The following is a 25286-nucleotide window of genomic DNA, read 5'->3' on the forward strand; positions in this document are numbered from 1 at the left end:
CCACTTCCTGTAGGGAGTGAGAATATCCCACAAGTAAGGATGAATCAGTGGACTGGATACACCGCAAGAGAAAGTAATTGATCAGGTTAGCATAAATTCTGTTTTTTGGTTCTGCGATAGCTGTTTTTGGGAGAAAGGTTCTATAGGCTGTGGTGCCCTCAGTATAGGGTCCGTCTACTTTTGCCCCCACAATTTTTTTCATTCAGTGTCCTCTATAGCTTGGGTATTTGTTCCCACAAGTAATGAAGGAAGCAGTGGACTCTCCTCCCATTAAGATGGAAAACATTATGTTTACCTAATAATTTCATTTCCATCTGTGGGAGGAGAGTCCACTGCTCGCCGTTTTGTACCGTCTTCCCTTGGCAGAATGACTGGGGGATGAGGGAAGTGGGAAAGGTATTTAAGCCTTTGGCTGGGGTGACTTTGCCTCCTCCTTGTGGCCAGGTTCTTAATTCCCACAAGTAATGAATGAAGCAGTGGACTCTCCTCCCACAGATGGAAATTAAATTATCAGGTAAGCATAATTTATGTTTTTTACTGAAGGAGGTCCTGTCTACACTAGAAGTTCCAAAAGCTAACCTACATGAGGAACCTAAAATCCCTAACTTAGATAGGGTTTATGAAGATAGGAACGTCCCACAAACTTTTCCGGTCCCAGTTCGTATTAGTAATGAACGGGAAAGAATTGGAACATCCTTTTCTCCCTTGGCTACTTTTAAAAAATTGTTCCCAGTCCGTGACTCTCATTTAGAGCTGTGGGGCTCCATCCCTAAGACGGATGGTGCCATTTCGATGCTAGCTAAGCGTACTACTATCCCTCTTGAGGATAGCTCTTTCTTTAGTGAACCTATGTATAAGAAGTTGGAAGCTTTCCTAAGGAGAATGTTCCAACACACAGATTTTTATTTCAACCGGCGGTGGCCGGGGCCGCCACCTACTGGTGCGACTCTGTCAGAACTAATCGAGGTGGAATCTCCCCTCGAGGATATTCAGGCGATAATTAAAGCTTTAAGAGTAGCTAATTCTTTGATCTGTGATGCAAATATGCAGATTATTCGCCTGAATGGTAAGGCTTCAGGTTTTGCGGTCCTAACCCATAGGGCTCTCTGGTTGAAGTCTCGGTCTGCGGATATGACTTCTAAATCCAGACTCCTTTCTCTTCCTTTCAAGGGGAAGATTTTATTTGGACCAGGTCTGGACTCCATCATTTTTAAGGTTACTGGAAGGAAAGCTGTCTTCATACCTCAGGATAAGAACAACAGACCTAAGGGACAGCAGTCATCTAATTTTCACTCCTTTCATTCGGACGACTCCCAACTATCTCAATCTTCATCCAAACCCGAGCAGCCCAAGAGTACTTCGAAGCCTGCTCAGTCCTGGAACAAGTCCAAACAGACAAAGAAACCCGCCGATGACAAATCGACATGAAGGGGGCGGCCCCCAATCGGATCGAGTAGGGGGCAGATTGTCGCTTTTCTCACATGCTTAGTTTCAGGATGTTCAGGATACTTGGGTTCTGGAGGTTGTATCTCAGGGATACCAGATAAGATTCAAATCTCCTCTGCCCAGGGGGAAGATCCCTATTCTCCCGACTGTCTACAAGACAGAGAAGAGGAAAGCCTTTTTAGATTGCTTGAAGATGGGAGACTATAAGATCAATCCTTCCCCTGGTTCAGGAAGGACAGTTTAGGACTACCATAGATCTGAAGTATGCATACCTTCATTTTCTGATCCACAGGGAAGATTTCCAGTTTTTGAGATTCACTTTTCTTGATCAACACTTCCAATTCATAGCACTTCCATTTGGCTTAGCCACTGCTCCAAGGATATTTATGAAGTTTCTGGGGGCTCTTCTAGCGGTTGCCAGAACCCGAGGTATAGCAGTAGCTCCTTGCCTGGACAATATCTTGGTACAGTCACCATCTTTTTGTCTAGCAAGGAATCACTCAGAACTTCTTCTAAGTCTTCTTCAGTAACATGTATGGAAGATAAACTTGAAAGAGAGTTTGCTACTCCAAATACCAGAGTGACTTTCCTGGGCACAGTTATAGACTCTGTGTTCATGAAGATCTTTCTAACAGATCAGAGACGTTGTGAGCTAAAAGCATGTCTCGCCCTCCAGGCCTCCTTGAGACCTTCGGTGGCCCAGTGTATTAAGGTTGATCGGACTCATGGTGTCTTGTATGGACATCATTCCCTTTGCCAGATTCCACCTCAGACCTTTACAGCTATTCATGCTGAGACAATGGAATGACCATTCCGATCTGTCACAACAGATAGTTCTGGACAACCTGTCAAGACTCGCACTCTTGGTGGCTTTGTCACGATCATCTGTCCCAAGGCACATGCTTCTTGAGACTGTCCTGGGAGATTGTGACTACGGACGCATCTATCCGGCTGGGGAGCCGTTTGGGGTGCCAAGAAGTCACAGGGGCTATGAACTCAGGAGTCCACTCTTCCGATCAATATCTTGGAACTCCGGGCAATCTTCAATGCTCTGGGTTCGTCCGAGTTTATTAGATTCCAATTAGACAATATAACTTCGATAGCCTAAATCAACCATCAGGGAGGAACGAGAAGTTCATCAGCATTAAGAGAAGTATCTCAAATCCTAGAATGGGCTGAGGCCCACAACTGTACACTGGGTGTGGACAACTGGGAAGCAGACTTTCTCAGCAGGCAGTCCATTCACCCAGGGGAATGGTCTCTCCACCGAGGTCTTTGCAGAGATGTGCAGCAGATGGGGGATGCGGTAGATAGACCTCATGGCCTCCCGTCTCAATGCCAAACTACCCAAGTACAGGTCGAGATTAAGGGATCCTCAAGCTGTTCTAATAGATGCCCTTGCTGTTCCATGGAGGTTCAGACTCCTATATCTCTTTCCTCCATTACCTCTTTTCTCTCGTGTGGTGGCCCGCATCAAACGGGAGCAAGCATCTATGATTCTAATTGCTCCATCCTGGCCGCAAAGGACTTGGTTTGCATATCTGGTGGAGATCTCCTCATCTCCGTGGAGGTAACCTTGTCGCAGGGACCTGCTGATACAGGGTCCCTTCCTTCATCAAAATCTAGATTCTCTTAGGCTGACTGCATGGATATTGAACACTTGGTCTTAGCCAGGAGAGGTTTCTCTGAGAGTGCCATTGACACTGATTCAAGCTCGTAAGCCAGTTACTCGACGCATCTACCATAAGTTGTGGTGGACTTACCTGCCCTGGTGTGAGGAGCGTAGTTTTTCTTGGTGTAAGGTTAAAGTTGTTAGAATTTTATCTTTTCTCCAGGATGGACTGGAGAAGAGTCTATCTGCTAGTTCCCTGAAGGGACAAATATCGGCCCTGTCGGTGTTGCTGCACAAGAGATTAGCTGAGCTTTCGGATGTGCAGTTCTTCGTTAAGTCTCAGACCTGTGTTTAGAAAGATGGCTCCGCCATGGAGTCTCAATCTTGTTCTTCGTGTGTTGCAGCAGGCTCCGTTTGAGCCCATGCATAATGACATTAAACTGTTATCTTGGAAGGTTTTGTTTCTATTAGCTATTGCCTCTGCTAGCAGAGTCTCTGAGATTTCTGCCTTGTAATGTGACCCCCCCCCCCCCCCTTACCTTGTTTTTCATTCTGATAAGGTGGTTTTACGTACTAAGTTAGGTTTTCTTTTTAAGGTGGTGTCAGATCGCAACATTAATCAAGAGATTGTTGTTCCTTCCTTTTGTCCCAACCCTTCTTCGGCGTAGGTGCATCTGCTTCACAATCTAGATGTGGTTCTACCTTCAGGCTACTAAGGAGTTCAGACAATCTTCATCTTTGTTTGTCATCTATGCGGGTAAGCGTAGGGGTCAGATGGCCACTACGTTTTCCCTGTCTTTCTGGTTGAGAAGTGTCATCCGCCTAGCTTATGAGACGGCGGGACAACAGCCTCCTGAGAGGATTACGACTCATTACACTAGAGCAGTAGCTTCTTCCTAGGCTTTTAAGAACGAAGCCTCAATGGATCAGATTTGTAATGCAGCTACCTGGTCCTCCTTTCATACTTTATCTAAATGTTACAAGTTTGATATGTTTGCTTCGGCTGAAGCAGCTTTCGGGAGAAAGGTTTTGCAGGCTGTGGTGCCCACAGATTATGGTCCGCTTCTTTTTTGTTCCCTCCCGTTATTCCTTCAGTGTCCTCTGGAGCTTGGGTATTGTTTTCCGAACAGTAAGGAATGAAGCTTGAACTCTCCCTGCCTTATGGAAAGAAAACAAAATTTATGCTTACCAGATAAATTGCTTTCTTTCCTGGCAGGGAGAGTCCACGACCCTGTCTGTAAATTATTCTTTGTTTGGGCGGCTCCCTTTTTGTTTCTCTTCTGGCAACTTTATACCCTGATGTTTCTCCTACTTTTCCTAGTTCCCACGGCCGAATGACTGGCGGGATATGGGAAGTGGGAGGGATATTTAAGCCTTTAGCTGGGGTGTCTTTGCCTCTCAGTAGTGAGTTTGGAGCGAGCGCTGTGGATACTTGGTGTCTTTGCCGCCTCCTGGTGGCCAGGTGTTGTATTTCCCAACAGTAAGGAATGATGTCCTTGACTCTCCCTGCCAGGAAAGAAAGTAATTTATCTGGTAAGCATTAGTTTTGTTTTTTACTTGACTGTCCCTTTTAAAGCAGCTTTTCACATTTTAGACTTCTGAAATGCAACAACCTTGACCTTTTGAAATCCCAAGTTGGCCTGTTTCTAGTGCTTTATCCTCCCTGTTATCATTGCTTTTATCCAATGATTTTGTGCATACTCTTACATGTTAAAGGGACATAATTTTTCATGATTCAAATAGCTCATATAATTTTAAACAACTTTCCTATTGACTTCTATTATCATTTTTTTTTTATTGTTATCCTTTGTTGAAAAGTAGGAAGATAAGCTCAGGACTGTGCACTTATCTGCTGCTTTTAGTGGCAGCAGTTTTGCAGGAATAATATACATTAGCAAAAGCACTATGTGGCAGCACTATTTCCTGCCATGTAGTGCTCCAGACATGTGCTACCTATCTAGATATTTCTTCAACAAAGAATACAATGAAAACTTAGCAAATTTGATAAAAGAAGTAAATTGGAATGTTGTTTAAAAATTGTTTACTATGTCTGAATCATGAAAGAAAGTTTTGGTTTTCATGTCCCTTTTTGCACAATCATTTTTCTTGACTTTAAATTAAGAAAGAAATGTTGCTCAAATAATACTTTATAATTATTCAACTTTTATGAAAGGTACATTGTAGTGTGTTAGTTAATAACATGATCTAATTATTTTGCCCCCTTTGACTTGCAAAGTCAGTACTGCTAAATGACAAATGACATGCTTTTGTATAATATCCCTTTTCACGTAAAAAAAAAAAAAAATGAAATTACATTGATATACAAATTGCACTGATATTTATTGTGAAGCCTATCATTTTTAATAATCAATATTGAATTAGCCATCCTTTTTTTTTGTTGTTGTTTTTTTTACTTTTATCACATATCTTTTTGCTTTTTAAACATCTATGCAAATCACTAAGGGTTTGTTTCTATCTTATAGTTTTTCTTTTGTTTTGTGTATATTTTCCTGTTATGTCGACATTTTATTAATGGACAATATTACAATTATTACGTAAACTGCAGACTATTTTAGTGTTTCGTTTTACAGAATCAAATGAAAAATACTTTTAAAACACAGAAATGTATTTATGCTTCAATTATATTTGGTTATATAAAACTATTGTGTGCGTACCTTTAAAAATAACATTACATTTTTTTATTTAAAGGAAAGATTTAGAGACAATTTCTCCAACATAGGTGTGTCCGGTCCACGGCGTCATCCTTACTTGTGGGATATTCTCTTCCCCAACAGGAAATGGCAAAGAGCCCAGCAAAGCTGGTCACATGATCCCTCCTAGGCTCCGCCTACCCCAGTCATTCTCTTTGCCGTTGTACAGGCAACATCTCCACGGAGATGGCTTAGAGTTTTTTAGTGTTTAACTGTAGTTTTTATTATTCAATCAAGAGTTTGTTATTTTAAAATAGTGCTGGTATGTACTATTTACTCTGAAACAGAAAAGAGATGAAGATTTCTGTTTGTATGAGGAAAATGATTTTAGCAACCGTTACTAAAATCCATGGCTGTTCCACACAGGACTGTTGAGAGGAATTAACTTCAGTTGGGGGAACAGTGAGCAGTCTCTTGCTGCTTGAGGTATGACACATTCTAACAAGACGATGTAATGCTGGAAGCTGTCATTTTCCCTATGGGATTCGGTAAGCCATGTTTATTAAGATAGTAAATAAGGGCTTCATAAGGGCTTATTAAGACTGTAGACTTTTTCTGGGCTAAATCGATTCATATATTACACATATTTAGCCTTGAGGAATCATTTAATCTGGGTATTTTGATAAGATTATATCGGCAGGCACTGTTTTAGACACCTTATTCTTTAGGGGCTTTCCCAAATCATAGGCAGAGCCTCATTTTCGCGCCGGTGTTGCGCACTTGTTTTTGAGAAGCATGGCATGCAGTCGCATGTGTGAGGAGCTCTGATACATAGAAAAGACTTTCTGAAGGCGTCATTTGGTATCGTATTCCCCTTTGGGCTTGGTTGGGTCTCAGCAAAGCAGATACCAGGGACTGTAAAGGGGTTAAAGTTAAAAACGGCTCCGGTTCCGTTATTTTAAGGGTTAAAGCTTCCAAATTTGGTGTGCAATACTTTTAAGGCTTTAAGACACTGTGGTGAAATTTTGGTGAATTTTGAACAATTCCTTCATATTTTTTCGCAATTGCAGTAATAAAGTGTGTTCAGTTTAAAATTTAAAGTGACAGTAACGGTTTTATTTTAAAACGTTTTTTGTACTTTGTTATCAAGTTTATGCCTGTTTAACATGTCTGAACTACCAGATAGACTGTGTTCTGAATGTGGGGAAGCCAGAGTTCCTTCTCATTTAAATAAATGTGATTTATGTGACAATGACAATGATGCCCAAGATGATTCCTCAAGTGAGGGGAGTAAGCATGGTACTGCATCTTTCCCTCCTTCGTCTACACGAGTCTTGCCCACTCAGGAGGCCCCTAGTACATCTAGCGCGCCAATACTCCTTACTATGCAACAATTAACGGCTGTAATGGATAATTCTATCAAAAACATTTTAGCCAAAATGCCCACTTATCAGCGTAAGCGCGACTGCTCTGTTTTAGATACTGTAGAGCATGACGACGCTGATGATAATGGTTCTGAAAGGCCCCTACACCAGTCTGATGGGGCCAGGGAGGTTTTGTCTGAGGGAGAAATTTCAGATTCAGGGAAAATTTCTCAACAAGCTGAACCTGATGTGATTACATTTAAATTTAAGTTGGAACATCTCCGCGCTCTGCTTAAGGAGGTATTATCCACTCTGGATGATTGTGACAATTTGGTCATCCCAGAGAAACTATGTAAAATGGACAAGTTCCTAGAGGTCCCGGGGCTCCCAGAAGCTTTTCCTATACCCAAGCGGGTGGCGGACATTGTAAATAAAGAATGGGAAAGGCCCGGTATACCTTTCGTCCCTCCCCCCATATTTAAAAAATTGTTTCCTATGGTCGACCCCAGAAAGGACTTATGGCAGACTGTCCCCAAGGTCGAGGGAGCGGTTTCCACTTTAAACAAACGCACCACTATACCCATAGAAGATAGTTGTGCTTTCAAAGATCCTATGGATAAAAAATTAGAAGGTTTACTTAAAAAAATGTTTGTTCAGCAGGGTTACCTTCTACAACCAATTTCATGCATTGTCCCTGTCGCTACAGCCGCGTGTTTCTGGTTCGATGAGCTGGTAAAGGCGGTCGATAGTGATTCTCCTCCTTATGAGGAGATTATGGACAGAATCAGTGCTCTCAAATTGGCTAATTCTTTCACCCTAGACGCCACTTTGCAATTGGCTAGGTTAGCGGCTAAGAATTCTGGGTTTGCTATTGTGGCGCGCAGAGCGCTTTGGTTGAAATCTTGGTCAGCTGATGCGTCTTCCAAGAACAAACTACTTAACATTCCTTTCAAGGGGAAAACGCTGTTTGGCCCTGACTTGAAAGAGATTATTTCTGATATCACTGGGGGTAAGGGCCACGCCCTTCCTCAGGATCGGCCTTTCAAGGCCAAAAATAAACCTAATTTTCGTCCCTTTCGTAGAAACGGACCAGCCCAAAGTGCTACGTCCTCTAAGCAAGAGGGTAATACTTCTCAAGCCAAGCAAGCTTGGAGACCAATGCAAGGCTGGAACAAGGGAAAGCAGGCCAAGAAACCTGCCACTGCTACCAAGACAGCATGAAATGTTGGCCCCCGATCCGGGACCGGATCTGGTGGGGGGCAGACTCTCTCTCTTCGCTCAGGCTTGGGCAAGAGATGTTCTGGATCCTTGGGCACTAGAAATAGTCTCCCAAGGTTATCTTCTGGAATTCAAGGGGCTTCCCCCAAGGGGGAGGTTCCACAGGTCTCAGTTGTCTTCAGACCACATAAAAAGACAGGCATTCTTACATTGTGTAGAAGACCTGTTAAAAATGGGAGTGATTCATCCTGTTCCATTAGGAGAACAAGGGATGGGGTTCTACTCCAATCTGTTCATAGTTCCCAAAAAAGAGGGAACGTTCAGACCAATCTTAGATCTCAAGATCTTAAACAAGTTTCTCAAGGTTCCATCGTTCAAAATGGAAACCATTCGAACAATTCTTCCTTCCATCCAGGAAGGTCAATTCATGACCACGGTGGATTTAAAGGATGCGTATCTACATATTCCTATCCACAAGGAACATCATCGGTTCCTAAGGTTCGCATTCCTGGACAAGCATTACCAGTTCGTGGCGCTTCCTTTCGGATTAGCCACTGCTCCAAGGATTTTCACAAAGGTACTAGGGTCCCTTCTAGCGGGGCTAAGACCAAGGGGCATTGCTGTAGTACCTTATTTGGACGACATTCTGATTCAAGCGTCGTCCCTTCCTCAAGCAAAGGCTCACACGGACATCGTCCTGGCCTTTCTCAGATCTCACGGATGGAAAGTGAACGTGGAAAAGAGTTCTCTATCTCCGTCAACAAGGGTTCCCTTCTTGGGAACAATAATAGACTCCTTAGAAATGAGGATTTTTCTGACAGAGGCCAGAAAAACAAAACTTCTAGACTCTTGTCGGATACTTCATTCCGTTCCTCTTCCTTCCATAGCGCAGTGCATGGAAGTGATAGGTTTGATGGTAGCGGCAATGGACATAGTTCCTTTTGCGCGCATTCATCTAAGACCATTACAACTGTGCATGCTCAGTCAGTGGAATGGGGACTATACAGACTTGTCTCCGAAGATACAAGTAAATCAGAGGACCAGAGACTCACTCCGTTGGTGGCTGTCCCTGGACAACCTGTCACAAGGGATGACCTTCCGCAGACCAGAGTGGGTCATTGTCACGACCGACGCCAGTCTGATGGGCTGGGGCGCGGTCTGGGGATCCCTGAAAGCTCAGGGTCTTTGGTCTCGGGAAGAATCTCTTCTACCGATAAATATTCTGGAACTGAGAGCGATTTTCAATGCTCTCAAGGCTTGGCCTCAGCTAGCGAGGGCCAAGTTCATACGGTTTCAATCAGACAACATGACGACTGTTGCGTACATCAACCATCAGGGGGGAACAAGGAGTTCCCTGGCGATGGAAGAAGTGACCAAAATCATTCAATGGGCGGAGACTCACTCCTGCCACCTGTCTGCAATCCACATCCCAGGAGTGGAAAATTGGGAAGCGGATTTTCTGAGTCGTCAGACATTGCATCCGGGGGAGTGGGAACTCCATCCGGAAATCTTTGCCCAAATCACTCAACTGTGGGGCATTCCAGACATGGATCTGATGGCCTCTCGTCAGAACTTCAAAGTTCCTTGCTACGGGTCCAGATCCAGGGATCCCAAGGCGACTCTAGTAGATGCACTAGTAGCACCTTGGACCTTCAAACTAGCTTATGTATTCCCGCCGTTTCCTCTCATCCCCAGGCTGGTAGCCAGGATCAATCAGGAGAGGGCGTCGGTGATCTTGATAGCTCCTGCGTGGCCACGCAGGACTTGGTATGCAGATCTGGTGAATATGTCATCGGCTCCACCATGGAAGCTACCTTTGAGACGAGACCTTCTTGTTCAAGGTCCGTTCGAACATCCGAATCTGGTCTCACTCCAGCTGACTGCTTGGAGATTGAACGCTTGATTTTATCGAAGCGAGGGTTCTCAGATTCTGTTATTGATACTCTTGTTCAGGCCAGAAAGCCTGTAACTAGAAAAATTTACCACAAAATTTGGAAAAAATATATCTGTTGGTGTGAATCTAAAGGATTCCCTTGGGACAATGTTAAGATTCCTAAAATTCTATCCTTCCTTCAAGAAGGATTGGAAAAAGGATTATCTGCAAGTTCCTTGAAGGGACAGATTTCTGCCTTGTCTGTGTTGCTTCACAAAAAGCTGGCAGCTGTGCCAGATGTTCAAGCCTTTGTTCAGGCTCTGGTTAGAATCAAGCCTGTTTACAAACCTTTGACTCCTCCTTGGAGTCTCAACTTAGTTCTTTCAGTTCTTCAGGGGGTTCCGTTTGAACCCTTGCATTCCGTTGATATTAAGTTATTATCTTGGAAAGTTTTGTTTTTGGTTGCAATTTCTTCTGCTAGAAGAGTTTCAGAATTATCTGCTCTGCAGTGTTCTCCTCCTTATCTGGTGTTCCATGCAGATAAGGTGGTTTTACGTACTAAACCTGGTTTTCTTCCAAAAGTTGTTTCTAACAAGAACATTAACCAGGAGATTATCGTACCTTCTCTGTGTCCGAAACCAGTTTCAAAGAAGGAACGTTTGTTGCACAATTTGGATGTTGTTCGCGCTCTAAAATTCTATTTAGATGCTACAAAGGATTTTAGACAAACATCTTCCTTGTTTGTTGTTTATTCAGGTAAAAGGAGAGGTCAAAAAGCAACTTCTACCTCTCTCTCTTTTTGGATTAAAAGCATCATCAGATTGGCTTACGAGACTGCCGGACGGCAGCCTCCCGAAAGAATCACAGCTCATTCCACTAGGGCTGTGGCTTCCACATGGGCCTTCAAGAACGAGGCTTCTGTTGATCAGATATGTAGGGCAGCGACTTGGTCTTCACTGCACACTTTTACCAAATTTTACAAGTTTGATACTTTTGCTTCTTCTGAGGCTATTTTTGGGAGAAAGGTTTTGCAAGCCGTGGTGCCTTCCATCTAGGTGACCTGATTTGCTCCCTCCCATCATCCGTGTCCTAAAGCTTTGGTATTGGTTCCCACAAGTAAGGATGACGCCGTGGACCGGACACACCTATGTTGGAGAAAACAGAATTTATGTTTACCTGATAAATTACTTTCTCCAACGGTGTGTCCGGTCCACGGCCCGCCCGGGTTTTTTAATCAGGTCTGATAATTTATTTTCTTTAACTACAGTCACCACGGTATCATATGGTTTCTCCTATGCAAATATTCCTCCTTAACGTCGGTCGAATGACTGGGGTAGGCGGAGCCTAGGAGGGATCATGTGACCAGCTTTGCTGGGCTCTTTGCCATTTCCTGTTGGGGAAGAGAATATCCCACAAGTAAGGATGACGCCGTGGACCGGACACACCGTTGGAGAAAGTAATTTATCAGGTAAACATAAATTCTGTTATTTCAAATTTTTTTATATTTGTGCTCTATTTCTGCATGGTCCTAAATTTTAATGTAATTTTTCTATTTATCTGTTTTTTTTTATTCTTTAAATAGAGATACAAAGTTGGGGTCCGTTTACATTACAGAGTTATGGAATCCATTCTCAAGTCTGTAAGTAAATGTACAGTTATATTGTACAGATAGTAACATCCTAAAGCGGTTAACATATTTCTTTTTTTGTCCCTCATATTTTAGGAGGAAGTACGCTTGTCAGTACAAAACTTCAGGTTTGTTTTTCATACGTCCTGATTTATTGAATTTATTTTTAGATTGAAAGTTACAACGGGAAATTATGCAGCAGTAGCTTTGTCGATTGTAAGGATAGTTTATGACAATAAGACTTACTACTTGTGGCCTTCCTGTCCCCTGTTCTTGTCAGCACCTTCTACTCTGTTCACTTTCTTTTTGAACCACTCCCTAGTTACTAATCTCGTGCTTTCTCTTTATAATAGATAAAACCTGTCTAAAGTATTGATTTGGATTTGGCACTTCATTATACTTCCTTTAGATATGTCGTTAAGAAAATGTCACAGTATATTTAGAGGGAAATTATACTCATTTTCATATAGCTGCATCTAATAGACACTACTATGAAGAATAAGATGCACAGATACTGATATAAAAATCCAGTATAAAACTTACTTAGAAGCTCTCAGTTTAGCTCTGTTGAAAAAGTAGTTGGAAAGCCCACTGCAAGTGGGAAATAAGACACTCCCCCCTCCCCCTTCCTTTGCATATGAAAAGACCCTTTACACAAACAGAAGCAAGCTGGAGAAGGTAGCTGACGGTATTCTCATTAAACTTTGGGGCTTGGTTAGGAGTCTGAAAATCAGAGCAATGTTTTTTTTTTTTTAAATTAGCAGAACTATACATTTAAAGAAAAAAAACAAAAACTTTATGGGCTATATAAATAGATCTACAAAACATTTATGCAAAGAAAAAATGAGTGTATAATGTCCCTTTAAGGAGCACATCCACAGTTAGCATATTGCACTGACTTTGTATGTGGAAATTTCTTTAGTACTGGAAGGGAACTATGAATTTATACTCATTCTTATTAAATTGAAAAGACAAAGGCTCTGCTTATGAGTACTTGCTTCTCTTTGGGCTGGTTACTGCTCCAAGAATATTCACCAAGGTTCTGGGAGCTCTGCTCGCGGTGGCGAGATCCAGAGGGATAGCAGTGGCTCCTTGGAGTTTGAATTTGGTTTTGAAGGTTTTGCAGGGGCCTCAGTTCGAGGCTATGCATTCTCTTGACATTAAGACTCTTAAATACCTCTAAAACTACTTTTGTGTTGACTGTTTAATGTGGTTCAGATAATTGAGCCCAGTGTGATTGTCAGCACAGAGCAGGAAGAGATTAACAGTGAAGTTTCTCTCCTATACAGTCTATTCAAAATACTTCCTACCCCTGAAATAATAATAAAAAAAAGATTGAAATAATTCTTAATAATCATCTGCAGAAAAAGAATCTGCTTAAAGGGACAGTCAACACAAAAGTAGTTTTAACATATATCAATAAAGTTGCCCTAGATCGTTTTTTCAAAATATATGCCAGTTTTTAAAGATAATCCGTTTTCAAGTTAAATCACTTTTCCCCCTGTTGTCGTTTTAAAATGTCTGTGTAGCTCCGCCCCTTTTTTGTCATCAGTGACATGAAAATCCTGTGTTCCTGTAATTGTTCTAAGTTACTCGTAACCCCTTTTTTTGCGCATGCGCAATGCGCCTTTTGTACTCTAGGCATTTTCAACAATTTGCTTCTGGTTTGTTAGCGCTATAGTTCAGCCCCCCATTTCCTATTTATATTCTGGTATCTCAAAGTTAAACTGGGAACCCTTAAACAACAGCTCAGCCCACTGACTGCCCAGCTCTCCCTACCCCTCAGTGCCACTGTAAACATCACACATTACTAGAAGCCACTTGTTGGACAAATAGTAGAGTTGTTTACTGTCTGTGTAGTCAAAGGGACACAAAACACCTTTGAGACTGTAATATAAAATCTTTTATTATGTTTCATAAAACAACTTTATTGGTCCCCAGCTGCTGTTTATCTATCTATATATCTATTGGGTGCTTATAGAGCGCAAACTAATCACCCGTGAGGGTCTCAAGGCGCTAATAATCCTGTGAAAAAGTGCCCAGTGTACAATAGGAGCATTGCGCATGTGCAAATAAACGGGTTACGAGTAACTTAGAACAATTACAGGAACGCAGAATTTTCATGATGTCACGGATGACGAAAAAGGGGCGGAGCTACACTGACATTTTAAAACAACAACAGGGGGAAAATAAATTATTTAACTTGAAAACGGATTATCTTTAAAAACTGGCAACTTTATTGATCGTTTATTGATACATGTTAAAACTACTTTTGTGTTGACTGTCTCTTAACACAGGGTCTCAGTGAGGCTCCTTTTGTATCTTGGAATCAAGGGTTAATATCTCCTAAGGAAGGTTATTGAACAGGCTTATTTTTAATCATGTTTATTTGTCTGCTAATGTGTAGTGATACTTAGGCTCATGGCTATTTTGGAACATAACGGCCTATGGCATTGACGCGGCCTTTTATGGTCGGGCAGGCGTTTTTCATGGACTGCACGGTCACGTTTTGGCTCTCCATCCGCATTCCTGACCATGTGGCGACGGAGAAATTCTGGTCCGCTGGTGTCTGGTTCTCTGGAGGTGGTGAGTGCCCAGCCATTAGGGGGTGTAAAGTGCCGTTTATTTTTTTTTTTTTTTATTGGCCCATTTTTTATTCAATATCCCAGTTATGGAGGATTCTGATTTTTTGGAGACGGATGTCTCTGATTTAGATTCTACTTCTTGTGAAGAATATGAATTGGCCCGGGTGATACATGGGCATCAGTTATTTTCTGAATGCCATTTTAGATTGCTCTGTTCCTCGGGATCGAGGAATCTGGAGCCCGCTGAGACATCCAGGGAATCTGTTTCCCACGAGGCAAGTTCCCTACCACCTACTCTTACTATGCATGTAGGTAACCCAAACACTGCTTATCTTTCTCTGGAAAGTGGCTTGTTCCCACCGGAGGTTACGACACGGTTCCGCATTGCCATATATTTAGCACATCTGCACCTCTCGGGAGTGTGCTTACGATATTGTCTGTTTCGTTAACCGGGGCTCGTTAGGCGTGGGATCGCCTGGTCCAGTTCAGCCCTCCGGGGCAGCGTCTGCCTGAGGCTTCAGGGGGTCAACCTTCAGGGTCGGTGTCATTTTTTGTCCTGGTTGAGGTATGTTGTGCCTTTCGTTATAGACTGGCACGCCTTTGTGTTCTCCTGAGACACGTTTTGGCGTTGCTGGAGGATCCCACTCTTGGGTCTGGGACTTCTTAGTCTTCCTCTTCGAATGGCTTGCATGATTAGGCATAAGGGGATGAAGTAATCTTCTTTTCTCCTGTTAAGTGTGGTCAGTCCACGGGTCATCATTACTTCTGGGATATTAACTCCTCCCCAACAGGAAGTGCAAGAGGATTCACCCAGCAGAGCTGCTATATAGCTCCTCCCCTCTACGTCACCTCCAGTCATTCTCTTGCACCCAACGAATAGATAGGATGTGTGAGAGGACTGTGGTGATTATACTTAGTTTCATACCTTCAATCAAAAGTTTGTTATTTTATAATAGCACCGGAGTGTGTTATTCCTTCTCTGGTAGAATTTGAAGAAGAATCTACCTGAGTTTTTTCTATGATTTTAACCGGCGTAGTTAAGATCATATTGCTGTTTCCCGGCCATCTGAGGAGAGGTAAACTTCAGATCAGGGGACAGCGGGCAGATTAATCTGCAAAGAGGTATGTAGCAGCTTATTATTTTCTGACAATGGAATTGATGAGAAAATTCTGCCATACCGATATAATGTAAACTCAGCCTTAAATGCAGTAGCAGCAACTGGTATCAGGCTGTCATGTATGTATATTTTACACTTCAGTATTCTGGGGAATGGCACTTCACTGGAATTATACTGTATGCATAAGACTTTAGCCTAATTTGCAGGGACTAGCAACAGGCTTTTTAATAACACTTAATTTATTTAATGTTAAACGTTTTTTGCTGGCATGTAAAATCGTTTAATTTTCTGAGGTACTGTCTGAAAAAATGTTTTGGGCGCTATTTTTTTTTTTTTTTCCACTTGGCAGTCGTTTTATTTAATTTATGACAGTTTACTGATCTCTCTCACTGTTGTGTGTGAGGGGGAGGGGCCTTTTTTGGCGCTTTTGCTACGCATCAAAAAATTCAGTCAGAAGTTTATTGTCTTCCCTGCATGATCCGGTTCATCTCTACAGAACTCAGGGGTCTTCAAAACTTGTTTTGAGGGAGGTAATCACTCACAGCAGAGCTGTGAGATTGTAGTTGACTGTGATAAAAAACGTTTATTTCTGTATTTTTTTTTCTGCTATCAGGGTTAGTTATCCTTTGCTAATGGGAGCAATCCTTTGCTAAAATTGTGTTTTTTACAAAGATTTAATACTATAACTTTTCAGTTTATTAATTTTCAACTGTCATAACTTTTTCTGTGCTTCTTATAGGCACAGTACGTTTTCATATTATAGTAAATTACTTGAAAAGTATTTCCAAGTTGCTAGTTTATTTGCTAGTGTGTTAAACATGTCTGATTCAGAGGAAGATATCTGTGCTATATGTGCTAAAGCCAAAGTGGAGCCCAATAGAAATTTATGTACTAACTGCATTGATGCTACTTTAAATAAAAGTCAATCTGTACAAATTGAACATATTTCACCAAACAACGAGGGGAGAGTTATGCCGACTAACTCGCCTCACGTGTCAGTACCTGCATCTCCCGCTCGGGAGGTGCGTGATATTGTAGCGCCGAGTACATCTGGGCGGCCATTACAAATCTCATTACAGGATATGGCTACTGTTATGACTGAAGTTTTGGCTAAATTACCAGAACTAAGAGGTAAGCGTGATCACTCTGGGGTGAGAACAGAGTGCGCTGATAATATTAGGGCCATGTCAGACACTGCGTCATATTTTGCAGAACATGAGGACGGAGAGCTTCATTCTGCGGGTGACGGTTCTGATCCAAACAAACTGGATTCAGATATTTCAAATTTTAAATTTAAGCTGGAAAACCTCCGTGTATTACTAGGGGAGGTGTTAGCGGCTCTGAATGATTGTAACACAGTTGCAATACCAGAGAAAATGTGTAGGTTGGATAAATATTTTGCGGTACCGTCGAGTACTGACGTTTTTCCTATACCTAAGAGACTTACTGAAATTGTTACTAAGGAGTGGGATAGACCCGGTGTGCCGTTCTCACCCCCTCCGATATTTAGAAAGATGTTTCCAATAGACGTCACCACACGGGACTTATGGCAAACGGTCCCTAAGGTGGAGGGAGCAGTTTCTACTTTAGCTAAGCGTACCACTATCCCGGTGGAGGATAGCTGTGCCTTTTCAGATCCAATGGATAAAAAGTTAGAGGGTTACCTTAAGAAAATGTTTGTTCAACAAGGTTTTATATTGCAACCTCTTGCATGCATTGCGCCTGTCACAGCTGCAGCAGCATTTTGGTTTGAGTCTCTGGAAGAGACGCTTGAATCAGCTCCATTAGATGAGATTACACACAAGCTTAAAGCCCTTAAGTTAGCTAACTCATTTATTTCGGATGCCGTAGTACATTTAACTAAACTTACGGCTAAGAATTCCGGATTCGCCATTCAGGCGCGCAGAGCACTGTGGCTAAAATCCTGGTCAGCTGACGTTACTTCTAAATCTAAATTGCTTAATATACCTTTCAAAGGGCAGACCTTATTCGGGCCCGGGTTGAAAGAAATTATCGCTGACATTACAGGAGGTAAAGGCCATGCCCTGCCTCAAGACAGAGCCAAACCTAAGGCTAGACAGTCTAATTTTCGTTCCTTTCGTAATTTCAAAGCAGGAGCAGCATCAACTTCCTCTGCACCAAAACAGGAAGGAGCTGTTGCTCGCTACAGACAAGGCTGGAGACCTAACCAGTCCTGGAACAAGGGCAAGCAGGCCAGGAAACCTGCTGCTGCCCCTAAGACAGCATGAATTGAGGGCCCCCGATCCGGGAACGGATCTAGTGGGGGGCAGACTTTCTCTCTTCGCCCAGGCTTGGGCAAGAGATGTCCAGGATCCCTGGGCGTTAGAGATCATATCTCAGGGATACCTTCTGGACTTCAAATCCTCTCCCCCAAGAGGGAGATTTCATCTGTCAAGGTTGTCAACAAACCAAATAAAGAAAGAGGCGTTTCTACGCTGCGTACAAGATCTTTTATTAATGGGAGTGATCCATCCGGTTCCGCGGTCGGAACAAGGACAAGGGTTTTACTCAAATCTGTTTGTGGTTCCCAAAAAAGAGGGAACTTTCAGGCCAATCTTGGATTTAAAGATCCTAAACAAATTCCTAAGAGTTCCATCGTTCAAAATGGAAACTATTCGGACAATTTTACCCATGATCCAAAAGGGTCAGTACATGACCACAGTGGATTTAAAGAATGCTTACCTTCACATACTGATTCACAAAGATCATTACCGGTATCTAAGGTTTGCCTTTCTAGACAGGCATTACCAGTTTGTAGCTCTTCCATTCGGATTGGCTACGGCTCCAAGAATCTTCACAAAGGTTCTGGGTGCTCTTCTGGCGGTACTAAGACCGCGAGGAATTTCGGTAGCTCCGTACCTAGACGACATTCTGATACAACCTTCAAGCTTTCAAACTGCCAAGTCTCATACAGAGTTAGTACTGGCATTTCTAAGGTCGCATGGATGGAAGGTGAACGAAAAGAAGAGTTCTCTCTTTCCACTCTCAAGAGTTCCCTTCTTGGGGACTCTTATAGATTCTGTAGACAGGTTAACAAAGCTTCAAAATGCATGCCGTGTCCTTCATTCCATTCAACACCCGTCAGTAGCTCAATGCATGGAAGTGATCGGCTTAATGGTAGCGGCAATGGACATAGTACCCTTTGCACGCCTACATCTCAGACCGCTGCAATTGTGCATGCTAAGTCAGTGGAATGGGGATTACTCAGACTTGTCCCCTACTCTGAATCTGGATCAAGAGACCAGAAATTCTCTAATATAGTGGCTTTCTCGGCCACATCTGTCCAGGGGGATGCCATTCAGCAGGCTGGACTGGACAATTGTAACAACAGACGCCAGCCTACTAGGTTGGGGCGCTGTCTGGAATTCTCTGAAGGCTCAGGGACAATGGAATCAGGAGGAGAGTCTCCTACCAATAAACATTCTGGAATTGAGAGCAGTTCTCAATGCCCTTCTGGCTTGGCCCCAGTTAACAACTCGGGGGTTCATCAGGTTTCAGTCGGACAACATCACGACTGTAGCTTACATCAACCATCAGGGAGGGACAAGAAGCTCCCTAGCAATGATGGAAGTATCAAAGATAATTCGCTGGGCAGAGTCTCACTCTTGCCACCTGTCAGCAATCCACATCCCGGGAGTGGAGAACTGGGAGGCGGATTTCTTAAGTCGTCAGACTTTTCATCCGGGGGAGTGGGAACTTCATCCGGAGGTCTTTGCCCAAATACTTCGACGTTGGGGCAAACCAGAGATAGATCTCATGGCGTCTCGACAGAACGCCAAGCTTCCTCGTTACGGGTCCAGATCCAGGGATCCGGGAGTGGTTCTGATAGATGCTTTGACAGCACCTTGGACCTTCGGGATGGCTTATGTGTTTCCACCCTTCCCGATGCTTCCTCGATTGATTGCCAGAATCAAACAGGAGAGAGCATCAGTGATTCTAATAGCGCCTGCATGGCCACGCAGGACTTGGTATGCAGATCTAGTGGACATGTCATCCTGTCCACCTTGGTCTCTACCTCTGAAACAGGACCTTCTGATCCAGGGTCCCTTCAAACATCAAAATCTAATTTCTCTGAAGCTGACTGCTTGGAAATTGAACGCTTGATTTTATCAAAACGTGGTTTTTCTGAGTCAGTTATTGATACCTTAATACAGGCTAGGAAGCCTGTTACCAGAAAGATTTACCATCAGATATGGCGCAAATACTTATATTGGTGCGAATCCAAGAGTTACTCATGGAGTAAGGTTAGGATTCCGAGGATATTGTCTTTTCTACAAGAAGGTTTAGAAAAGGGTTTATCCGCTAGTTCCTTAAAGGGACAGATTTCAGCTCCATTCTTTTACACAAACGTCTGTCAGAAGTTCCGGACGTTCAAGCTTTTTGTCAGGCTTTAGCTAGGATCAAGCCTGTGTTTAAAACTGTTGCTCCACCATGGAGTTTGAACTTAGTTCTTAAAGTTTTACAGGGTGTTCCGTTTGAACCTCTTCATTCCATTGATATCAAGCTGTTATCTTGGAAAGTTCTGTTTTTAATGGCGATTTCCTCGGCTCGAAGAGTCTCTGAGTTATCTGCCTTACATTGTGATTCTCCTTATCTGATTTTTCATTCAGACAAGGTAGTTCTGCGTACTAAACCTGGGTTCCTACCTAAGGTGGTCACTAACAGGAATATCAATCAAGAGATTGTGGTTCCATCTTTGTGTCCTAATCCTTCTTCGAAGAGGGAACGTCTGCTACACAATCTAGATGTAGTCCGTGCCCTGAAATTTTATCTACAGGCAACTGAGGATTTTCGACAAACGTCTTCCCTGTTTGTCGTTTATTCTGGTCAGAGGAGAGGTCAAAAAGCTTCGGCTACCTCTCTCTCTTTTTGGCTTCGTAGCATAATACGGTTAGCCTATGAGACTGCTGGACAGCAGCCTCCTGAAAGAATTACAGCACATTCTACTAGAGCTGTGGTTTCCACTTGGGCCTTTAAGAATGAGGCTTCTGTTGAACAGATTTGCAAGGCTGCAACTTGGTCTTCTCTTCATACTTTTTCCAAATTTTACAAATTTGACACTTTTGCTTCTTCGGAGGCTGTTTTTGGGAGAAAGGTTCTTCAGGCAGTGGTTCCTTCCGTATAAAGAGCCTGCCTGTCCCTCCCGTCATCCGTGTACTTTAGCTTTGGTATTGGTATCCCAGAAGTAATGATGACCCGTGGACTGACCACACTTAACAGGAGAAAACAAAATTTATGCTTACCTGATAAATTCCTTTCTCCTGTAGTGTGGTCAGTCCACGGCCCGCCCTGTTTTTTATGGCAGGTAAAAAAAATTTGAATTATACTCCAGTCACCACTACACCCTTTGGCTTCTCCTTTCTCGTTGGTCCTTGGTCGAATGACTGGAGGTGACGTAGAGGGGAGGAGCTATGTAGCAGCTCTGCTGGGTGAATCCTCTTGCACTTCCTGTTGGGGAGGAGTTAATATCCCAGAAGTAATGATGACCCGTGGACTGACCACACTACAGGAGAAAGGAATTTATCAGGTAAGCATAAATTTTGTTATATTCTTTGTTATTTGAGTATCCTTTTTCAGTTCTGAGCTTGGAAGACTAGGATCCCTGTTGGGCTGGTCCTGCGGGTGTGTCAGTTTTCTTCCCGGGCGATAACCTACGGGTTGCCCTTTCTTTATTTTAATCCGGTTAGGATGGATTTTATTTGATTTACAGCTCATATTTGTTATATATTTCCTTCGGGAACTTTATCTGGAAATCTGGAATCGATACTCCCGATCTTGGTCGCACTATTTACTTCTACGAAAGTTTGTTCAAGAGTGAGAACGTGTTTAGTCCTATGTTTGTCGTTTATCTCTCCCTCTCAGGGGGGGACTCTATGTGGCCTTGACAGTTCTGGGTGCCCTTGGTTTCAGGCTGGTCCTGACTGGGTACAAATCCTTCTCTTTGAGGCCTATTTCAGACACGTGGCACCTGTTCTGTCTGGCTGGTCCGGTTAGGGCGCAGAGTGCTTCACATTATTATTTGTGTTGTTTTCCTTGTTTTTAGTTTACATGTTTCAGCTAGCATTCTGAGAGGACTTGATGGTCCGTGGTTTGCCTAGGGGCATGGGGTATTGGGTTTAGTCCTCATTAGCCTTTTCAATCTGGTCGACTGGGACTCCGTTGAGATCCACTGCGACATACTCAGTGTATTCCGATTTTTTCCGGGATTTAAAGTGTTTCCTTCCCGTGGTGGGTTTGAGGTTAAGAGGATTTAGGTCCTTCATGCCGCCGGTTCCTGTCGGTCTTGCCTTTTCAAGGTCTCTTTGGGATTGTCCTTTTAGGACTTGTTCCTTTTGAGGTTCTCTTCCTTCGGGTCAAAACCTTTTTCTGGCGGCTTTGGCCGTTTAATTTAGGAAGTTGAGGGCCGTGTGGCTGTTTTCTACTTCCGGGAGTTAGTCGTCTCCATATCAGGGACGATAGGCTGTGTGTTCTTCAGTTTTCTTCCCGGGCGATAACCTACGGGTTGCCCTTTCTTTATTTTAATCCGGTTAGGATGGATTTTATTTGATTTACAGCTCATATTTGTTATATATTTCCTTCGGGAACTTTATCTGGAAATCTGGAATCGATACTCCCGATCTTGGTCGCACTATTTACTTCTACGAAAGTTTGTTCAAGAGTGAGAACGTGTTTAGTCCTATGTTTGTCGTTTATCTCTCCCTCTCAGGGGGGGACTCTATGTGGCCTTGACAGTTCTGGGTGCCCTTGGTTTCAGGCTGGTCCTGACTGGGTACAAATCCTTCTCTTTGAGGCCTATTTCAGACACGTGGCACCTGTTCTGTCTGGCTGGTCCGGTTAGGGCGCAGAGTGCTTCACATTATTATTTGTGTTGTTTTCCTTGTTTTTAGTTTACATGTTTCAGCTAGCATTCTGAGAGGACTTGATGGTCCGTGGTTTGCCTAGGGGCATGGGGTATTGGGTTTAGTCCTCATTAGCCTTTTCAATCTGGTCGACTGGGACTCCGTTGAGATCCACTGCGACATACTCAGTGTATTCCGATTTTTTCCGGGATTTAAAGTGTTTCCTTCCCGTGGTGGGTTTGAGGTTAAGAGGATTTAGGTCCTTCATGCCGCCGGTTCCTGTCGGTCTTGCCTTTTCAAGGTCTCTTTGGGATTGTCCTTTTAGGACTTGTTCCTTTTGAGGTTCTCTTCCTTCGGGTCAAAACCTTCTTCTGGCGGCTTTGGCCGTTTAATTTAGGAAGTTGAGGGCCGTGTGGCTGTTTTCTACTTCCGGGAGTTAGTCGTCTCCATATCAGGGACGATAGGCTGTGTGTTCTCCTTTTTCCAAGCTTTTGGGATGCTCTTTATTCTTCTTCCTTGGGTGCGGTCCTCTGGAAAGGTAATTTGTGAAGATTATGGAGACTAGCCTTCTTTTCACTCTCTCACACTCGAGTGACTCTGCTCTTGTTATCATTTCCCTTAGTCCTGGATTTTGGTGCGTTGTCCTTGGTGCCTTTGGGCTCAAGAGTTATTGTGTGACTTTGTCGTGGCCTAGCACCTTGTTGGGGGGGAATTGTCCTCCTGCTAGGGGTGTTCTCTTCCCTTTGGGCTGGGAGTCCTGTTCCCGTTCTCTGGGTTAGCCCGGTTATCATCCCCTGTGAGGTCTGATTTCTTCAGACGGGGTATCTTGTTTTCCCTGGGGATGTTGTTCGTTTTAAGACGATTCTGGGTCCCGGGTCAAAGTTTTTTGTCTTGGATCCTTTTTGGATGTCTGGAGACTTATGATCCTGCGGACTGATTTGGGACGACACAATTTTTTTCATGGAGCCTATGTTAACATAGTGGCTATCTCAATGGGCTTGCAAGCAGGAAGGCCAGGGTTCAAATACACCTTTGGGTACTGATTATAAACTTTAAGGCCTGTCTTGTCCTACGGACGGAGTGTGCTCCTTTTCATGGGGAGTTTTTTTTTCTGTTGGATCAACAGTGGTGTCTGGATGATTTTTCATTCGGTCCGTGATTTGATCATACTATGGCTTTTCATGTCTTGTGTGCATGTGTGCTGTTTACTTTTCTGTGCCCTCTCCTTTGAGGGGGTAGTTTGTCTTCCTTAGGAGGTGGGCTTTCCTCTCCCTGGAGGGTGGTCGTCCTGCCCTGTATGTAGAAGGTTGGAACAAGTGCTTTATTTCTGTAAGGGGCAGCAGTCTGCTGCTCTGTGGTTTGCTCTGTTCCAACTGTTGGAAATTGAAATCTCCATGTAGAGACTGTCTAAGAGAGTTGTACCAGGTCTTCCTAAGGATCTATTTGCACTTTTCTCTGTACCAAGTCCTAGGGGGTTCTCCTAAGGAGTACCTTTATTTCGGAGGAGCAGATTGGGTTGGCACCCGAGCTCTGTTGGGGTGGGTGAGTTCCCCCCATTCTTCCATTCCCTGGGGACTTGTGGTGGGTTCTTTCTTTTCCCCCTGTCTATCAGACATGCCTGTCGCTTGGGCTGGTCCGGTGTTTGGAGCAGGATCTGAGATCTGTTGCTCTGCTAATTCGTCCTCGGGTCATCGAAATACGGTAAGCCTCCTTGAGGGTTCTGCTTATTCTCCATGTTCAAGATTTGTGAGAAGAACTGGCGGCTCTTGGATAGCCTGCAACGTTGTCTACTGGTTAGTGGATGCTTAGCAGACTGAAGATTAGTGGCTTGGAACCTATCTTCAGCTGCTCTTTACCTGCCTTCAAGTATTCAAGTTTCAGAGTCATCTCTGGATAACTGCAGAGTGCAGTATGTTGTCTTCAGGTGTTCACCTATCTGAGCTTGCTGCACGAGGTTTGGTTTCTGAATATTTAGATATTTTGAGCTACCTTTTGGGGACTTTCGTCTTCAGTTGTCTATAGTGCGGTTGCACTGTGTTTAGGGTAAGATTCTCTTCTCTGTTCTCAGACTCCCGGTCTTAGCCCGTGGTTTCTGTGTCTGGGCATTGCCTCCCCTTGTTTCTACGAGACTGGTTGGGTCTCTGTAAGCTTGACCTGGTACTCGGATTTTTGCTTTGGGTTTTTATTTGGGACTCGTGCCCTTTTTAGGGTTTTTTCTAGAGTTCTTTATGGATGTTTTCCTCTGTGTCTTTTCTCCTTTGTGGAAGAATACGGTAGCTTGATCCCTTTCTCTAGTAAGGGGTGTGTTGTTTAGAGACCGACTGCTGGGCAACGGTGTTTCCTGGAGGCTTGTTGGCTCAGTCGAGTCTACTTCCCGTGGTCTCTAGCAAGGCTGGTGGACTATCTGCGGGTCAGTGTCCTTTGTTTTTTTCCTTTTTTTCAAAGGTTTTTCTAGGCTTCTGACGAAGCAGGATTTTTTTTTGGGTTATGGTTTGCAGGCCTGGTGCCCTCCAGAATGGGCCACCTCTTGTACCCTCCCGTTTTAGAATTCAGTGTCCTCTATAGCTTGGGTATTGTTTTCCCAAAAGTAATGAATGCAGCTGTGGACTCTTTCCATTTATGAAGAAAAACTTAAATTATGCTTACCTGATGATTTTCTTCAGATGGAAAGAGTCCACAGCTCCCCGCCCCTTTTCACCCTCATATTTTTTCTACTGTTCCTTGTTCCTCGGCAGAATGACTGGGGGATGGAGGAAGAGGGAGAGGTATTTAAGCCTTTAGCTGGGGTGTCTTTGCCTCCTCCTGGTGGCCAGGTTCTGAATTCCCAAAAGTAATGAATGCAGCTGTGGACTCTTTCCATCTGAAGAAAAGAAAATGATCAGGTAAGCATAATTTAAGTTTTCTATGCAGATAAAGCTGTCCTTTGCACTGG

General features: G+C 43.4%; 1 protein-coding gene across 1 annotated transcript in view; it reads left to right on the forward strand.

The window, feature by feature from the left end:
- The window catches only part of RB1 (RB transcriptional corepressor 1), a 1127793-nt gene that overhangs the window by 579369 nt on the left and 523138 nt on the right, over positions 1-25286 (forward strand). Inside the window, exons 17-18 of the mRNA XM_053708021.1 lie at positions 11747-11803; positions 11888-11919. Coding sequence (XP_053563996.1) covers positions 11747-11803; positions 11888-11919 — 89 coding nt within the window. The remainder of the gene's footprint in view (positions 1-11746; positions 11804-11887; positions 11920-25286) is intronic.

Source organism: Bombina bombina, chromosome 3 (genome assembly GCF_027579735.1).
Source record: "Bombina bombina isolate aBomBom1 chromosome 3, aBomBom1.pri, whole genome shotgun sequence".
NCBI lineage: Eukaryota > Metazoa > Chordata > Amphibia > Anura > Bombinatoridae > Bombina > Bombina bombina.